Genomic DNA, 19105 nt, shown 5'->3' on the forward strand with positions numbered 1-19105 from the left:
ACCCTTAGATACCATCACGTCTGTCTCATCCCATAGATACAATCCCTTACATACAGGGAAAATGAAGACTTTTTCTTCCCCAGGAAAGTACTACTGAAAAGTAGGATAAAGCTACTGACACCCCATCACCCTCTCATTTCTAGTAATATACGCCAAATGCGTAAAAGAGTACTTCCACGTATTGCGTTTACTATTTCACAGTCCTACTTAGGCTGCTGCCTCTTGAAAAAGGCGCTAAAAATATTCAAGCCGCATTTGAGTTATGTTGTAACTTTTTATCACACTGATCAGTTTCCATGTCAAGCCAGCAGCTGACCACTGGCCGATTGAACTCCAATCTTGACCGTCGTCACCTGAAAAAAATCGTGGATAGTCGGGATCCAAACGTAGGATAACCGAGTGAGGTCGCTTTCCATTTTAACAAATGCATAACAGCATTAATCAAAGGGTTGATAGCCTTTTCACCATATTTTGGTGGCGAGACTGCAGGTTCGAATCATTAGGGATAAATAGACACAAAAACAATGGCTATGAATATTTTAATATGAATATTAGGGGGAAATTTACATTGTATGCCTTGTTATGTTTATATCCATGTTTTACCTTATAGTTTGGTATTCTTTATTTTATTTAGATATAACTGTTTAAGGTGGAACTATGACGTAACATCTCATGTAAAACACGTTTAATATATTCAGAAAAAAAGAAAGATCAGGGGAATAATTTTTAGCATTATAGTTTTTAATTTTATTTTAATTTTTATGTTTCACAATTGCTGGTTTTACTCGCTTGTAAGTTTGTGAAATATTTGGTACGTTTTATTATTGCCCTTACGTTACGCTTGTACAATTTTCTTCAACTTTAAGAATGTCAATTTTCTTTGCAGCATGTATATCGACATTTTCTTCATTGATATCCGCTCTGGAGTCACACCTCTCAATCAAAGCTCCTCTCGACCGCCCCGCCCCCGCCCCACCCCTCCCCGCCCCAAGTCTGATATTTGTTTCTTTAAGTATTTTCATAAGCCATGATCTCCTCCTGTAGATCTCTGTTATCTTTCTCGATTTCATCCATTTGCTTCTGCATCCTCTTCATCTCCTTCGTTTTCTCTTTAACTTTCATCCTGTAAATGGAAGATAATAAACCAACTATGTTGGAGCAAAACTAAGAATATGTATATTAATCAATTTTGTACACAGACACTCATAATCAAATGATCCCTGTTCTTAGTTCATTGGGACGCAGAGAAGTCCGGGTTATCCCCAGATATATTTATATTGCTTGGACGCGGTATTACCTCTGACGTAACCTGGGTAAAAGATTTCAAAGAATGTAACATTCAAAATTAGTATACTATTTTATTTGGCATGGACAGAATCCTCACAAAAAGAAGGGAACAAAATCAAGGTGGAGTTCGATTACCGGTTAATTTCCCCAAGAATAAATCAGTTAACCGGTTTGCATTAAAGAAAAATGTAAAAGGTCACCAAAGACAACAAGATTTTTTACAAAATGTTTTGTAACGTCAAACCTGTTACGTAAATTACATGAATACTTACTCTGCTTTGTCTAACTCACTGAGCAGAGCTGTGACGTCACTCTCACGATCCGCCAAATCACGGCTAATCCTTTTGAATTCTTCCTCCCTCTCCGTGACGATTGCCTGTAATCTTTCCATTTCCTGCTCGTTCCACATATTTTTCTTTTTCATTTGTATGAAATTCATTTTTGCATGAGTCTTAACACGCTCCGCTTCTTTTAACTGCATAGCTCTGTGCATTGCGTGAACATCGTTTTTCCTCATCGATGAAGCTTGATGAATCCATTGCTGCAATTCTCTCTCCAACTTATCCTTATCACTAATAACTTTCTCATTACTACTAACAAGTTCACTATTTTCTTTCTTGAGTTGTATCAAATCGTTGTTAGTTTTGTATAAGTCTTTCTTCAACCAACGAATCAACGATCTCATCTCCTCCTGCTCCTTGGTCTTCTCATTCAGTTCTCCTTTAAGTTGCGTCACTCTGACGTCACGATCAGATGCTACGTCATTATCCGACAAAAGACCCTGACCTCGCTTCGATGTTAACAACCCATCAGTCTTCACATGCACCCTGTTTTTCATTTTATCGTATTGTTGCCTGAGATCTGCATGTTTGTCCTGTAGATTTAAGAACCTCTTTTGTAATTGTTTGTTATTTTGACGTAAGTGATCTGCTTTATATTCTGAATCTTTCTGAAGATCAATGTTAGTCTTTTCCAGACGTTTTATTTGTTCCTCAAGTGCAATCAACTCATCTGTATTCTCCTTGTTTTGTTGTACAAGTTCCCTTCCTACAGGATGCGTGAACTGATTCCAATGAATGAGATATTGATCAAGTTCACATACCAGGAAAGATAGCTGTGAATGTGAACCCTTGTCTATGTCAGGCATTTCTTCTCTGTGTTTCATTAAAGAATCTCTATGTTCCCCTGCTCTTTCAGATTGCATTTCTTCTTGGTCTTGTTGCAAGCCGGTACCGTCACATTTCTGGAAGAGATCAATCAGCTTCTTCTTTGCTTCATCATTTTCCTCTTTATGTTGTTTACTGTTCCTTACAAGAACGTCGTAGTCATATCTTGTCTGGCTAAGTTCCTTTTCGTACTTAGACTCATAACTTAATTTTTCTTGTTGAAAGGTTGCTGTTAATTCTTCAATGGCAGCGTTACTGCAGCAGGTCTCAAGGAATAAACGAACTTGTAGCAGTTCGTGTTCTTCTGTTAAATTCTTCATCCCGTTCAATTGTCTTTGTAGTTCGTCTGCTTTCAGTTTGAATTCATTCTCTCTCGATACAGCCTTCTTCAGATCCTCGATCTGATTGAGAGTTTCTTGCATTTTCTGTTCATAGCATATCAGTTTGTTTTCTTTCTCTTCAACCATTTTGTTATAATATTCTGCCATTCTGTCCATCTGATGTTGCAATTGAGACTTCTCTTTGTCAAGATTTTCCTCAAGCTGAGTAATCTCACCCATGTATTGAGTTGTTTTCATCTCATGGATCATCTCCTTACTGTGTTCCATCACATCTCTGTAAGACTGACTCAATTCTTCCAGCTTATTACGCAGCTCGTTATTTTCTCCGATTACTTTCTCCGTAATAATCTTTCCGTCTCCGATCTTCATCTCGTATTCTCTCTCAAGGTCCTTCACTTCATCTTGATGAACCAGTCTTTGTTCTTTCAATTTATCTTCTAGTGCTTTCATCCCGGACTGGAGACTTTGAATTAATTCATCTTTGGCAGCAATCTGAGAATCCATTCGCCCTTTCATGCAAGTCATCTCCTCTTCGTGAATCTCTCTAATGACTTTTGCCTCTTCACTATGAATCTTTCTTTCTGAAATAAACTTTTCTTCCATGGTCTTTAGTTCCGATTCGAGGTACTGCATGTTAGCTTCATGCTCGGCATTAACAGTAGTTAAGTTCTGTTTAACTTTCTCCAGACTTTTCTCTAAAACCTTCATAGTCTTCTTTAGACTCCGGTTATTGTTTCGCAATGATGTAAGTTCTTTCTTAGCGTTGCTAAGCTCGGCAGTGAGTTTATAAACAACGCTATTGCTCTTGTTTAAAGTAATGGCCATGTTTTCCATCTCTTTCTTGTACCTCTCACAATCTCTCTCCTTTATGAGAAGCATTTCTCCCCATTGCTTGCGTAGGGTTTCCTCTTGCTCACAAAAGAACTGCCTCTGTGATCTCAGTTTTTCCTCCAGATTCTTTACTCCGGATTCAAGAAAAGACTTTTCAGCGTGTAGTTTATCTTTGAATCTCAGAGAATTCTGAAGATCGTACTCGGTCTTATCAGCAGTAATCTGGAGTGACGTCATCTGGATCTTGAGCTGCTGGTTGTCTTCCAGTAATGACGTCATTTTGGTGTTAGCGTTGTTGAGCTCCGAGCTGACGATATCTAAGGTTTGACTATTTTCTCGTAATAAGTGAGTCATATTCATCTCCTTCTTCTTGTGTCGTTGACACTCCTGCTCCTTAGCAGCAAGTCTGTCATTCCACCTCGAATTGGTCTCCTTGAGCTGATTCTCCAGCTCTCGACACTGTGCGGTCTTTGACCCGAGGTCACCCTTCATTACTCGACGCGCGGCAGAATTGGATTTTATCTCTTTGCCGAAACTGGTCACAGCTTTCTTAAGGATCGTCTGATCCCGTTGCTTGATTTTCAGCTGACTGGCCATATCGTGATGGATCTTCACCACTTGACGGCTTTCTTCGCTAAGCCGATTTAGGACGCGTATGACGTCATCCCGCTCTCGGTGATGGCTGACCGATCGCTTTTTGAATATTCCACGCTGAGCCTTTTCAAACTTTAGAAGTTTCTTGTCGACGAGGTCGGCGATGGTTTGGTTGCAGAGAGCGACTGTTGCACGCAGTTCTTCGGTAGGTGAGCTGATTAAATGAAAAGAATAGAAGCAATTTGATAACAGTAAACCCCTTATACGATTTGTCGCCATTAACTTCTTCATCAAGCACTGTTGTGACCTTAGAATTATTGATATTCTACCAAACTGAACTGATCATATGTCGTTTTGAAATTGATACAAGAATGATGATACATCATTTTTAATAAAATAGTTATATATGACAGGACCGCTTAAATAACGCTTAGTGGCTGGAAATTAGAGGAGACCACTTCTTTCTCCTTAATTTAAAGATTTCCCATCTCACCTTTGCTGACTCTCTTGCAGTTGTTGTTCCTGGTCGGTTGGTTGGTCCTCCAAGGTGGTGGTGGTTGAAGGAAGTGGAATGGAGTGGTTGTTGTTGTTAGAAGGCACAGAAGGGAGACCGGAAGATCCCTCCACTAACACCCCGTCCACGAAAACTAGGTCATCTAGGTAGACGATGACCTGTGAAAGAAGAACAAAGAATATCATGCCTTTAAATAATTTGTTATAATTTTAAATAATAAGTTAGCAATTATAATGTTTGTTTTATAAATATTTCCAGTTAATAATAATGACCAAATTTATGATCTCCTCTACAACATTCTCATGACTGATATATAAATAATATAACTAGCCTATAGACTCTCTCCCGAATTATCATCTGCCTTTGAAAATGCTAGCTTTTTTGGTCCCCCTTAATTTGGGCACATCATCGGTAACCTTATAGTCTTGACTATGATTAGTTTTGTTTTGAGCAGACAGAACAGACAGAAGGTTAAAGGGATAACGAAGTATCGAGTTTCAAATCAAATATAACGCAGACTAATAACACTCATTAGTCTAAGACTCATCTTGATAACTTGTCACAATGCTGAGATATAACCTTTCTTACATTTATTCCATTTTATTTTGATGACAACATTGCCCAATATTATGTTATATCATAATTGAACTACACATCCATCGTTTCTTTCCTAATACAGTAATCACATGGGCGTAGTAGTCCAGTTTGATTAATTCTTTGGGAGGGGGTGGGGTGAACGGTAATTCATTACGTGAAACATATTACGAATGATTGCTTTGTCGTATCCATGGTGACGTATAATTGTCAACATCGTAACAACGACCAAACGCAGGCCAAATTCGGACGAACCGATATGCCACCATCATTGTATGTTATAATATCATTATTATATACATTATGCATGTGTATAGTTTGACGAAATTTGGCGTTCCAAGGCTATGAGATAGAGGTAAAATCGGTAAAATCTTATATGCAAACTCATCAATAAAGCTTGACTTAACGAGGATTAATAATTTAGCTCATATGACGTCACGCCAATTATTAGATGTAGACGATAATTCAAAAGCAGTTGCAAATTGCCCCCCCCCCCTCCAGTTATAGAGTTGAGATATTGTAGCCGAATGTACTCTCTTCCTTCTAGTAATATGTCGAGCTGTTTACCTTTGCTCACCACAGCTGATGATATTCTACAACCGTGTTACTCCCGTGTTGCTATATGCCCGGTCCAAGACTAAGCCAAGAAACATATATGAGAAGTATTACAAGCATCATAAACTGACCTTATCATTGTCCATAGGTTGGACCTCAAAATCACCAAACTTGATGCGGAGCGAGTCATCACTCAACGCATCACAGCCGGGAAATCCCCATGCGACGTTGTTATTCGCAGGTTCGCTTGGTTTCTGAATAAATTCAGACATAATCGCTTTGAATGCTCCGAAAGTAAAAGTGTAGCAAGTACGCAAACTTTAAGAATCGATGTGTTGATATCTAATGTGTGATAACTGTTACTAGGTATCACAGCATATTTACCTCCTTAGGAAAACTACAGTGACGCAACAGCGACGCATTTTACCTCACGCAGAAACTGGCGTATGAACTGATCTAATGCGCGATGTAAGACATGTAAGGAAACCTTTGACGAACACATACCATTAGCATTCCTATACGGAATAGGGCAGGGCCAAAGGGATTGCGTCAAGGCGCTGTCTATGTGATCCCTCGACGTACGCAGCATATGATTGCACATAAAATGCAATGACATGTTAAAGAAAGCGCGTCAAAACAAGAGACTTTTCAATTGCGCGTATCTGCGTCACACACGATCATACTGTTAGCTGTTCTTGTGATATAGTTTAATACAGTCCGTTGTGGGTCTTTATGGTTCTTCATCGATTGCGCGAACTTTCATCTCTGTAAATTTAATGTAATCATAATAACCTGGGAGGGTATCCCAATAAAAGTAATCACTATCACGCAGAAACTGGCGTATGAACTGATCTAATGCGAGATGTAAGACATGTAAGGAAACTTTTGACGAACACATACCATTAGCATTCCTAGAGGGAATAGGGCAGGGCCAAAGGGATTGCGTCAAGGCGCTAACTATATAATCTCTCGACGTACGCAGCATTATGATTGCACATAAAGTGCAATGACATGTTAAAAAACAAACGCTCAAAACAAGAGACTTTGATGTGCGCGCATCTGCGTCACACACGATCATACATGGCTACAAAGGTTTTGACGTCACGAATTACTTCGCATGCAACTGGAAACTTTACGATGGTAAAGAACGGCAATGTTCTCGTGATGTTATTTAACTTAGCAACTACGAATAATCGTAAATATGAAGAGGTTAAAATATGAATTCGAATTCTTGATATCTCGAATTCAATTTTTGATATCTCTAATTCAAATTTGGATATCTCTAATTGTATTCCCGATATCTCTAATTCAATTTTGGATATCCCTAAATCGAATTCTTGATATCTCTAATTCAATTTTGGATATCTCGAATTCGAATTCTTGATATCTCGAATTCAATTTCTGATATCTCAAATATGTTGAAATTATTGATATCTGGAAATGCATAAGAGATATCTGAAAATGAATAAGAGATATCCAAAAATGAATAAGAGATATCTGTAATTGTTGAATAAATGGGAGCAATTAATTTTGGTGCGAGACCTATACGCCGGTGGTGACAGATTATGATAGATGGCGGTATTTATGAATACAGAGTTAGATTATTCGTTGGACAGACTGTCAATTCTGGTGATTCTTCATCTAAAGGTGATGATTTATTTATAAAAACAAACATGAGTCGCACCTTGATGTTTTAGTAGGTAGTCGAAAGTTTTTTTTTCGGGCTGGGTATGGGTTGGGTGACTGTGCTAATTTGATGATGTATGGTTACATTATCTCTCCCGCATATTAAATGGTTTCTATACACAGTGAGAGTTTAATATCATCTGACATTCGGTCCGAATTATAAAGTTATATCAGACGAATTGTGGCAGCTGTGTCGATGAGAACAATTGTCTTATATACTAATTTGTTGTATGGCAGGAGTGTGAGTTAAGCGTAGTGTATGAGTAATTGGTACAGATTGGCTATACTCCAAAAGCGAATCACGATAGGATTTAGGGAAATCATACATTTAAAGCTGGACGCACACTGCCCTGACTGCAAAGAATTAAACTCAATGTGTCCGTCGATTGCGTCGAGACCCAAACTCCTAGAACTGACATCCCTGCCGGCTCCTCAACAACACTGAACAACTGCTTAATTGCACTGGTGGGGTGTTAGGGGAAAGGCGCTGGAAGCTTTAGCATTTGAGCATTTGGTGATAATTCTCGTTCTCTCATAGCGGCTCAGTTAGAACAGAAACACAAAGCAGCAAGCGGAATTACAATTCTCTGGAAAGTTTTCTAAGCCCTGGTGGAGATTCTGGTGACTTCAGCTGCAGCAGTTGCAGATATTATCTCAGTGGCGTAACGATGAGCCTGGGGGCCCCCGGCTACTGGTCCAAATGGGCCTCTATCAGGAGGTCCAAGCAAGGGCGTCCGCAGAAATTTTCACAGGGGGAAGGGGGGAATCAGTAGGTAACGTAGGTGAAACACACTACTTGATAATATCTAAGCGGAGCGCCACAGCCGTTGGCGCAGAGCGTACCACGATTTGTTTTGGCCAAAAAATACTCCTAGATCGTCGGAAAAGACACTTCCCGTTCAGGTTGCATTTACACATCGGTTATTTTAAGATCTCATGTCTTAGGATTTTGACTTTCAATAATTTCAGTAGTGTATTATGGGTCCGTATGCAATGAACATAACTAGAGAACTGTTGGTTGGGTGAAATCATTGAAATGTCAAATGTTTAACTTTTCTTCCTTCAATTTATGATTTTCGAGGGGGGGGGGGGTGGGCAAGTGGTGTTGACTGAGCAAATTACAAATTTTGCCTGACTGATTTAGGTATAGGGGATGCAGTCGGATAAAAAAAATTACAAAGGAGGGGTGCGACTACAGGCTCGGTGATTGTAAATCCCATTCAATAAGATTTGATGTATTCTGAGGCATATTTTGACAATAAATTAGGTCTATAATCAATATTATATAAATATTGATATATATATATATATACATTCATATATGCAACGTTGTGCTAGTATAACATTAGCGCAATTATGCAGCTTATCGACACGATGAATCTTACGGAACTTTGTTCGTGAGATTTTATTTGATTCTACGGATGCTCATAAGCTAATTTCCAATTGCCAACAATCTCCTATTCTTATGAGGTGTACACCCCCCCCCCCTCCCCCCAAACATACACACAGGTTACGATTATCATCGAAACCAAAATTTATAGTAACTATTATTTGTAGATTCTAAGAGTATATTTCTAGCCATAAAGAAACAAAATTATACTATTGGAGAGTCATCATGTGTAAACGTATGACTACAGACTATTTAGGTAATTTTCAGCCCCCCCCCCCCTCAAAACAAAAATCCACCAATCACGTGATTCCATGCCAAATTAATATTTATGACGTAAAGGTACAATTCCCGTCACCAAAGAATAAAAATGAAAAAGGCATAAAGTCAACCGTTACAGAGATTAAAACGTTTCTCAGTAGTCCGGTGAGTTCGATATTTCTGCCAAAAATTGTCGAGCTACGTAATTAGATATTTTAAACCAAATATCATTGCAAAGAAGAAAGAACGTGGGAAGATTGGTTAATCAGTTGTTTTATTTTGCATTTTATATTGCAAGTATTTTAATGTTTTGTACTTGATATGTTGATATCCTATAGGCAAGCCGTTGTTTTATATCAAAATGATGTATGCCATTTTGGTATTACATTCATGGATTGTGACTTTCACTTTGTATCAAACTTGTTTCTTCTGCTCAATCTAAAAGTGAAATGGAAAAGAGCAGGCACCACAAGAAAGCTACGTTTTTTTTTATTTTTGCTGCTTTAACTGAACAGTGACTCCTAATAATAATTAGAGAACAAATCAATTACAATAATTTAAAGCTATGCATGACATTCATTTTGAAATGCCCGACCATGAGTGTGTGTGAGACTACGGGAATGACGAATCTATTTCGTCTTATTAGTGTGTTAAGAAGTTATAGATTCAGACCACTGACGCCGGACTTGCACTAAGGCGAAGCCATTTAAGGATAATTTCCTTATGCTTATACCACTCTATACTGTTCTTCCAAGGCATGCTTCAAATCACTCGTACTGACAGTATGAACAGTTCCTAATCTTTCTATGATAGAAATATGATATCCATACTGTTCATACTGTCAGTAGGAGTGCTTCCAAGCACTGGATGTTATTACAGTATATGAATAGCCTAACTGTAATGAAAAACGTAATGTGTCACAAATACTTGAAACCTTGCTACTTTGAAAGGCTCCTATATAAGACTAAAAAACAACTTACCAGGATTTGATTTTGTCATTTCCCAAAAACAACTATCTGAGTAACCATTGACGGACATGAACTCCAACTGTTTCTGGATAGCAACACATCCGACTGTTGAATGACCTTCACAATACGTAATGAAAATAGTTACCTCACTATGGATGCCGTCATTGGAATAATGTGTCTCAAAGGTACACTCATTTGGTTCAATAACCTTTATGTCTATGACGGGATATGCGTTATAAGGAATCGAACACGTTAGTTTATAGTCATTGCGAGTATCCAAAACTGAAGTCAGATCTTGCATTTCACAAAGAAAAGGTGCAGACGGCTGATAAATTGTGACAAGACGGTAGGTATGATGAAGGAGATGCACATTGTCATACAAGCCATTATAATCTATCAGCGTCACACGATACGTTCCTGCGTCTTCTGGCTGAAGGCCTTGGATTCCAAAAGCGAAATCATAAAAGTACATTGGATTCTCTCCATGTGAGTATTCCACTTGAAAAATATAACGGTTCACTGCATGAGCTTTGTCAGACCAAAATATTTCACTGTACGACAAAATAGGCCTACTATGAGATGATTCTTCATTTCGGGATGTGCCGGTGTAGTTAAATTGTAATTTCATTATGTATATATTGTATGTATAAGAAAAAGAAAGATTTGGAAACGAGAAGTCACAGCCTACAACCGCATAACAGTCTGTAGTTCTGACAGATGGTTCATGTTGACAATGAATTTCACAATCACTTCCCTCCGAAAATGACGATAAAAAGAAGAAAAACGATAACAACAAAAGTACAATCTCCATATTGACGTATAAAACCTTAATAACGAAAGGTAACACGGTACGTTATTCCGTTCCTTTCTGATTACAGGCCCACTTTGCACATACATCCGCTGTTCATCTTGGTTTGGCAAATGCAATGCAATTATTCTCCAACAAGCTCTCCCAAATCTCGGAGCATATATACTTGGTGCGCTGTGTAGTGCAATATAGTTTGTTTTTTTATATTACCAACTATTTGGTTTTCTTCAAACCATGGTATTAATCAAGTTTTCTGAGTGGAATAGACCGATATTGTTAAAATAAGGTTATAGTCCCAAAATATGACTAGGATGTGTCAGGCTCATGCAGCCTACAGAGAAATGACATCCTCCGTTAGTGGTTACGACCAATGCAGGATATATAAGAGCCACGGTAGTGTATGAACTGAGATTCTCCTCTCGACAATTATTGTAGAGTAACACATATCCAGTGTCAATGTCAATATTTCTTTTAATTTAATGCTCCTAATCGTTTGTGAAGGTATCCAATGTTAACTATATATTATTCTTTTCACCGTAGTTTCAATTTTATATACAAGCCCAAGTGTACACCTATCCATCTATATAACTGAAGTAAGTTGGAAAATCCAGAGCAGAGAAAAAACTTCCAGCCCCCACCGGGATTCGAGCCCGGGCCTCCCGCTTTATATGCGGACACCCTAACCACTAGGCTATGGACGCTGATTGTATGTCCAGAGGAAGGTCGTAATTCCACTGTAGGCGTCTGTCACCTGTATCGAACAATACTAGTTCTGTTGTGGTGACACACCCTAGAGAACAAACATGATGCTAACCAACTCGAAATCATTTGTGATTCCGAAAGCCGGATCTCAAAAGAGATAGGCCTACTTTGAACAGACTTTTGTTTATGAAATGGAGGTAAACGACAAAGGCAAATGAATATCACATCATTTGAAATTGTAGTTAGTTGCAAGAACAAAACGAAATGGAAAGTGATTAATCAAGAATGAAATCTCTGTAAATGACTTTTTTTAATTTTTTTTTATTACAAGTATAAACGTAGACAGGCGACAAGGGTAATTGGTTTTCTTTTAATATCATTATTTTTGTAACTTTCATTGATACACCACAGCATGACTTTTGGTTTCGAAACGCTGAGTGTGTGTCTGTTTGTGTAGGCTATGTATGTATGAATGTGTGTAGAGGGAAGAGTGTATTCAAGAATGCAAAGCGGCGCAAAATGGATTATCTGATTGTCGGGAATAATACTCGAGTTTTTAAGTGTTTATTCATTTAACAGGAACATTGTTACACAAAGACATGTAAAAGAACCAGAATGCAAAATGCCTTGAGGAATCGAAGAAGTTTAGAAATTAACTTTTCTAATAGAATATTGAACAGCAGTGAAACTACGGTAAACGTCAGTTGCAAACAGGGGCGTGGCTAGTCTTCTGCTTTTAGCATTTGGGGGGGGGGGCTATGTTCTACAGAACAAGGAAAAGGTTTTTTTTTGTAACATTGGAGCATGTCAAGCCAGCAGCTGACCACTGGCCGATTGAATTCCAATCTTGACCGTCGTCACCTGAATAAAAAGGTCCTGGATAGTCGGGAATCCGCTCTCAACACCAGTCCCCTTGCATCGAGACTGTGACTTTGTGATAATCGTCAGGTATCTATCACGATTCCCCTAGAAGGGAACATAAGGCAGACAAGCGATGGTCAGCAAACGTAGTAGTCAGGGAGCCTGTCACATATGATTTCACCCCATTTAGCCCAGAAGGTTTGACCCCTTAAAGTTACTTAGACCATCTAGGTCATTCACAAAAAAATTGTCAGCTCAACCCAAGTGGTTGGGTTTGGACCCCAGACCCCCTGCAAAAGACCCCCCGGACGGGTTAATTTCACTCCATCTAGCCCATGGACCAAACTTTGTCAGAAGGAAGTAGTATGGCTGTACATTACAAAAAAGGCAAAACTGACAAAATTCCTGGTCGGGAAGGGGTTGTCAGACCCCCCACTAAGTCACACCCAGTCGGGTTGATTTCACCCATTTAGCCCATGGACCAAACTTTGTCAAAAGGAAGTAGTATGGATGTACATTACAAAAAGTGTAAAACTGACAAAATTCCCAGTCGGAAGGTGTTGTCAGACCCCCACAAAGGTCACCCTCACCCAACCCCCAAACGGCGGGTTGATTTCACCCCATCTAGCCCAAAGACCAAATTTTGTCAAAAGAAGGTAGTATGTCTGTACATTAAAAAAAAAGGAAAATCTTACAAACCTGCTGGTCGGGAAGGCGTTGTCAGACCCCCACAAAGATTACCCTGACCCACCCCCCAAAAGGCGGGTTGATTTCACCCCATCGAGCCCATGGACCAAACTTTGTCAAAAGGAAGTAGTATGGATGTACATTACAAAAAGTGTAAAACTGACAAATTTCTTGTCGGGAAGGTGTTGTTAGACCCCCCACAAAGGTCACCCTCACCTAACCCCCACCCCCCCCCCCAAAGGCGGGTTGATTTCACCCCATCTAGCCCATGGACCAAACTTTGTCAAAAGGAAGTAGCATGGATGTACATTACAAAAAGTGTAAAACTGACAAAATCCCCAGTCGGGAAGGTGTTGTCAGACCCCCACAAAGGTCACCCTCACCCAACCCCCAAACGGCGGGTTGAAATCACCCCATCTAGCCCAAAGACCAAATTTTGTCAAAAGAAGGTAGTATGTCTGTACATTAAAAAAAAGGAAAATCTTACAAAACTGCTGGTCGGGAAGGGGTTGTCAGACTCCCACAAAGATTACCCTGACCCACCCCCCAAAAAGGCGGGTTGATTTGACCCCTTCGAGCCCATGGACCAAACTTTGTCAGAAGGAAGTAGTATGGCTGTACATTACAAAAAAGGCAAAACTGACAAAAATCCTGGTCGGGAAGGGGTTGTCAGACCCCCCACTAAGTCACACCCAGTCGGGTTGATTTCACCCATTTAGCCCATGGACCAAACTTTGTCAAAAGGAAGTAGTATGGATGTACATTACAAAAAGTGTAAAACTGACAAAATTCCCAGTCGGGAAGGTGTTGTCAGACCCCCACAAAGGTCACCCTCACCCAACCCCCAAACGGCGGGTTGATTTCACCCCATCTAGCCCAAAGACCAAATTTTGTCAAAAGAAGGTAGTATGTCTGTACATTAAAAAAAAGGAAAATCTTACAAAACTGCTGGTCGGGAAGGCGTTGTCAGAACCCCACAAAGATTACCCTGACCCACCCCCAAAAAGGCGGGTTGATTTCACCCCATCGAGCCCATGGACCAAACTTTGTCAAAAGGAAGTAGTATGGATGTACATTACAAAAAGTGTAAAACTGACAAAATTCCCAGTCGGGAAGGTGTTGTCAGACCCCCACAAAGGTCACCCTCACCCAACCCCCAAACGGCGGGTTGATTTCACCCCATCTAGCCCAAAGACCAAATTTTGTCAAAAGAAGGTAGTATGTCTGTACATTAAAAAAAAGGAAAATCTTACAAACCTGCTGGTCGGGAAGGCGTTGTCAGACCCCCACAAAGATTACCCTGACCCACCCCCCAAAAGGCGGGTTGATTTCACCCCATCGAGCCCATGGACCAAACTTTGTCAAAAGGAAGTAGTATGGATGTACATTACAAAAAGTGTAAAACTGACAAATTTCTTGTCGGGAAGGTGTTGTTAGACCCCCCACAAAGGTCACCCTCACCTAACCCCCCCCCCCAAGGCGGGTTGATTTCACCCCATCTAGCCCATGGACCAAACTTTGTCAAAAGGAAGTAGCATGGATGTACATTACAAAAAGTGTAAAACTGACAAAATCCCCAGTCGGGAAGGTGTTGTCAGACCCCCACAAAGGTCACCCTCACCCACCCCCAAAAGACGGGTTGATTTCACCCCATCTAGCCCATAGTTCAAATTTTGTCAAAAGAAGGTAGTATGTCTGTACATTAAAAAAAAGGAAAATCTGACAAAATTGCTGGTAGGGAAGGGGTTGTCAGAACCCCACAAAGATTACCCTGACCCACCCCCAAAAAGGCGGGTTGATTTCACCCCATCGAGCCCATGGACCAAACTTTGTCAAAAGGAAGTAGTATGGATGTACATTACAAAAAGTGTAAAACTGACAAAATTCCCAGTCGGGAAGGTGTTGTCAGACCCCCACAAAGGTCACCCTCACCCAACCCCCAAACGGCGGGTTGATTTCACCCCATCTAGCCCAAAGACCAAATTTTGTCAAAAGAAGGTAGTATGTCTGTACATTAAAAAAAAAGGAAAATCTTACAAGCCTGCTGGTCGGGAAGGCGTTGTCAGACCCCCACAAAGATTACCCTGACCCACCCCCCAAAAGGCGGGTTGATTTCACCCCATCGAGCCCATGGACCAAACTTTGTCAAAAGGAAGTAGTATGGATGTACATTACAAAAAGTGTAAAACTGACAAATTTCTTGTCGGGAAGGTGTTGTTAGACCCCCCACAAAGGTCACCCTCACCTAACCCCCCCCCCCAAGGCGGGTTGATTTCACCCCATCTAGCCCATGGACCAAACTTTGTCAAAAGGAAGTAGCATGGATGTACATTACAAAAAGTGTAAAACTGACAAAATCCCCAGTCGGGAAGGTGTTGTCAGACCCCCACAAAGGTCACCCTCACCCACCCCCAAAAGACGGGTTGATTTCACCCCATCTAGCCCATAGTTCAAATTTTGTCAAAAGAAGGTAGTATGTCTGTACATTAATAAAAAGGAAAATCTGACAAAATTGCTGGTAGGGAAGGGGTTGTCAGACCCATACAAAGAGCCCCTACCCAGTGTCTTTTACCCATGAACTGAGATGATAAAAATATAAACATAATTATTTACAAAAATAAATAATTAATGATCATATTTATGAGAGGAGATATTCTATGTAATATAAAAGAGCCTTTAATGTCCATTATGGTTTGCCTTTCTAAATTGCTTCATCTTTTGGGTGACAAGGGGTCCAAAGTTGCTAGGCAAGGAAGTGACTGTAACACAATTTGATTTTTTTTTTTTTGGCTATAGCATCTAAGTAAAAACTATGGGTAGGCATCCCTGGCTTATAAACAAACTGATATAGATGAGAATCTTGTGGGAGGAGTTTCTCCTGCCTTTTGCTGGAAATGTTTTAATTTAATTATAAGACAAGACAAAGACCCTCTTTGTCTTATGTCTGTACTACAACCTCCACATCCTGTTATGTGACCATAGTTGGTCCTCCACTTTCACCAAATTTCTCTATTCCCACATTCTCTTATGGTTCTGTTCTTGTGAAGTGAAGGTGTGTATATGATTAAGTCAGATTTAAGCAGTTAAATGTAAGGGCATATCCCAAAAATTATTGTGAGTTATACCTAAAGGCAGCAGATTGTATTTGTTTCCCCGCCCATTCGTTTATATATAATACTCATAATTCCTTCGCAAAATTCATGTTAAATTTTGATAGTAATTTTTTTTGGGGGGGGGCAGAAAATTGTTTATTGTATTCATGTAAAACATAAGACCTGCTTTAATTAATGGCCTGCAATCCAGTTATCTGCTTGGTCCCATAATATATGGTGTTACAGCAGAAGTGGAACAAAAAAATATTGGGGACCCTTTAGCATATTAGATATCGTTAGGAACATTCTTCTAATTTCTGAAGCCTTTTCAAATAGTTATAGATATGCCAGGTATATAATTGGTTAATCAAAGAAGTTATTTGGGGGAGGCTTGGCCACTCAATTATATTATTGAAGCTGCCCCCCCCCCCTCTCCTGCTTCAGCTGCTTTTGTGTTATGAATGCATACTTTCCTTGTGCAATTGTTTTCATTTTAGGCGTTTCCTTAAATATATCTATATCTATATATATATATATATATATATATATATATATATATATATATATATATATATATATATATATATATATATATATATATATATATATATATATATCTATATATATATATATATCTATATATATATATATATATATATACATATATATATATATTTATATATATATCCTATGGGTTAGATTTCTAGTAGCTCACATTGCAACCAATAATTAAGTACTCATATTGTAACTTTTTAAACCTACAATTGGTAACATGCCAGTTTAAAAATTATTTGGTTAAAATCAAGGAATATTTACAAAATCTGGAAGTTTAATTTGATTTACATCATGGGTGAAAAGGCAGTATTTTCCTCTTCAAATAACAGTATTGGTAATTATGTGTCTTGTGTTAATTTCCAATGAGGTACCTATGGTGAATGCCAGTTTAATTAGTTACTTACTCTGTGAACATTTTGTTAAACGTTTTCCATTTCTGTTGAAATATTTAAAAAGAATCTTGCAGATTATCTGCAATTTTGCCAAGAAATTCAAAAATACATCGCTGATTTGATCCTTAGACTTTAATACCATTTTGATTGTTTTAATCTTAACATAAAATCCACTTGACATAATGAAATGTAACAGCTATTTTGAGTTATTTTGAACATTTATTTTTATATCTAATAATTTTCACATTTTGAACCCAAATTTGGCAAAACTATCTTGATCGGGGCTTCATAACGGCGGTTTATTTGTCGAAAATCCTGTAACTGGTAAGCTTTACCTTAGCAATTTGTTTTCAAATCACACTACTTAGAATACTTGCAGAAGAGGTGGATCGATAAGATGGACACAACAGAATTATGCAAGTGACATGATGGTGAACAATGACAGAGACGTACTGTATCATAGGAACTAATCAAAAAGACAATATAGACTTTTAAGAATAACCATTTGTATTTTAAAACCTTTAGAGCGCATTGTGCCCAATAACTGAAGGGCCTTAAAACTGAGTGAGGCCACATTCGCCATGTTTGTTCAAATGCAATGTTTTGTGGGGTTCTAGCTGTAACTATTCCCTCTTTTGTGGATGTTTTTTTCCTAAATTAAACTTACCCGTTCTTGTTATTATAGTTTTCCATGACTGTTTGTCATATTGATGACACAAGTGTGGTAATTGCCAGTCCAAACATTCATGTTGAACAAGCAAACTTATTCTACCAACATGAACTGGGGCTGGTCCTGTTGAAAAGCATGTTGTTATTTTCTACATTTTTCATGCAAAGGAATCTGCTTTACAAGTGTAAAAACTTTCCATATTTAACATTTGTTCCCGGTTCCACATGTATGTATTTCATGCTTTTACAGTATACGTTACACAAATACAAAAGTGGCCCATTGGACAATAATGGGCACATCTTTGCTTTCAGACCATTTGGTAAGTTTTTCCATGTTTTATAGTACAATGTCTTGCATACTTTTTTAAACAAAATTCTGGTCTATGATCAGATTGCGTGAATTGAATTGGCTGGGTGGGGGATCCTTGTGGGGGTCTGGCAACCCATTCCCGACCAGCAAGTTTGTCAGATTTTCCTTTATTTTAATGTACAGACATACTACTTCCTTTCGACAAAGTTTAGTCTGTGGGCTAGATGGGGTGAAATCAACCCGTCTTTTGGGGGGTGGGTGAGGGTGACCTTTGTGGGAGTCTGACAACACCTTCCCGACCAGCAATTTTGTAAGTTTTACACTTTTAGTAATGAACATCCACACTACTTCTTTTTGACAAAGTTTGGTCCATGGGCTAGATGGGGTGAAATCAACCCGCCTTTGGGGGGGGGGGGAGGGTGACCTTTGTGGGGGTCTGACAACACCTTCCCGACTGGGAATTTTGTCAGTTTTACACTTTTTGTAATGTTCATCCATACTACTTCCTTTTGACAAAGTTTGGTCCATGGGCTAGATGGGGTGAAATCAACCCGCCTTTTTGGGGGGGGGGGTGGGTAAAGGTAAACTTTGTGGGGGTCTGACAACGCCTTCCCGAACAACAATTTTGTCAGTTTTTCCATTTTTGTAGCATACCGCCATGCTACTTCCTTTTGCCAAAGTTTGGTCCATGGGCTAGATGGGGTGAAATCAACCCGACTGGGGGTGACTTAGTGGGGGGTCTGACAACCCCTTCCCGACCAGGAATTTTGTCAGTTTTGCCTTTTTTGTAATGTACAGCCATACTACTTCCTTCTGACAAAGTTTGGTCCATGGGCTAGATGGGG

At 39.2% G+C, this 19105-nt stretch overlaps 2 protein-coding genes across 2 annotated transcripts in view; both read right to left on the bottom strand.

Moving 5' to 3' along the window:
- The window catches only part of LOC139958541 (uncharacterized), a 69609-nt gene that overhangs the window by 36855 nt on the left and 13649 nt on the right, over window positions 1–19105 (bottom strand). The gene's annotated exons all lie outside the window — the stretch shown is intronic.
- LOC139958540 (uncharacterized) lies at window positions 967–6411 on the bottom strand. The gene is made up of 4 exons (XM_071955672.1): window positions 6014–6411; window positions 4713–4891; window positions 1560–4433; window positions 967–1123 (listed from the first exon to the last, which is right to left on the bottom strand). Exons 1-4 carry the CDS (start codon window positions 6152–6154, stop codon window positions 1009–1011), a joined length of 3309 nt encoding a protein of 1102 aa, XP_071811773.1. The 5' UTR covers window positions 6155–6411; the 3' UTR covers window positions 967–1008.

Source organism: Apostichopus japonicus, chromosome 18 (assembly GCF_037975245.1).
Source record: "Apostichopus japonicus isolate 1M-3 chromosome 18, ASM3797524v1, whole genome shotgun sequence".
NCBI lineage: Eukaryota > Metazoa > Echinodermata > Holothuroidea > Aspidochirotida > Stichopodidae > Apostichopus > Apostichopus japonicus.

What these genes read in the sequence shown, in the direction of transcription:
- LOC139958540 (XM_071955672.1), bottom strand. Translation starts at nt 6,154, where the DNA reads ATGTCTGAATTTATTCAGAAACCAAGCGAACCTGCGAATAACAACGTC. An exon ending in AACCTATGGACAATGATAAG is followed by an intron (nt 4,892 to 6,013) that starts GTCAGTTTATGA and finishes CTTCTTTCACAG; the next exon opens with GTCATCGTCTACCTAGATGA. An exon ending in CTGCAAGAGAGTCAGCAAAG is followed by an intron (nt 4,434 to 4,712) that starts GTGAGATGGGAA and finishes TCATTTAATCAG; the next exon opens with CTCACCTACCGAAGAACTGC.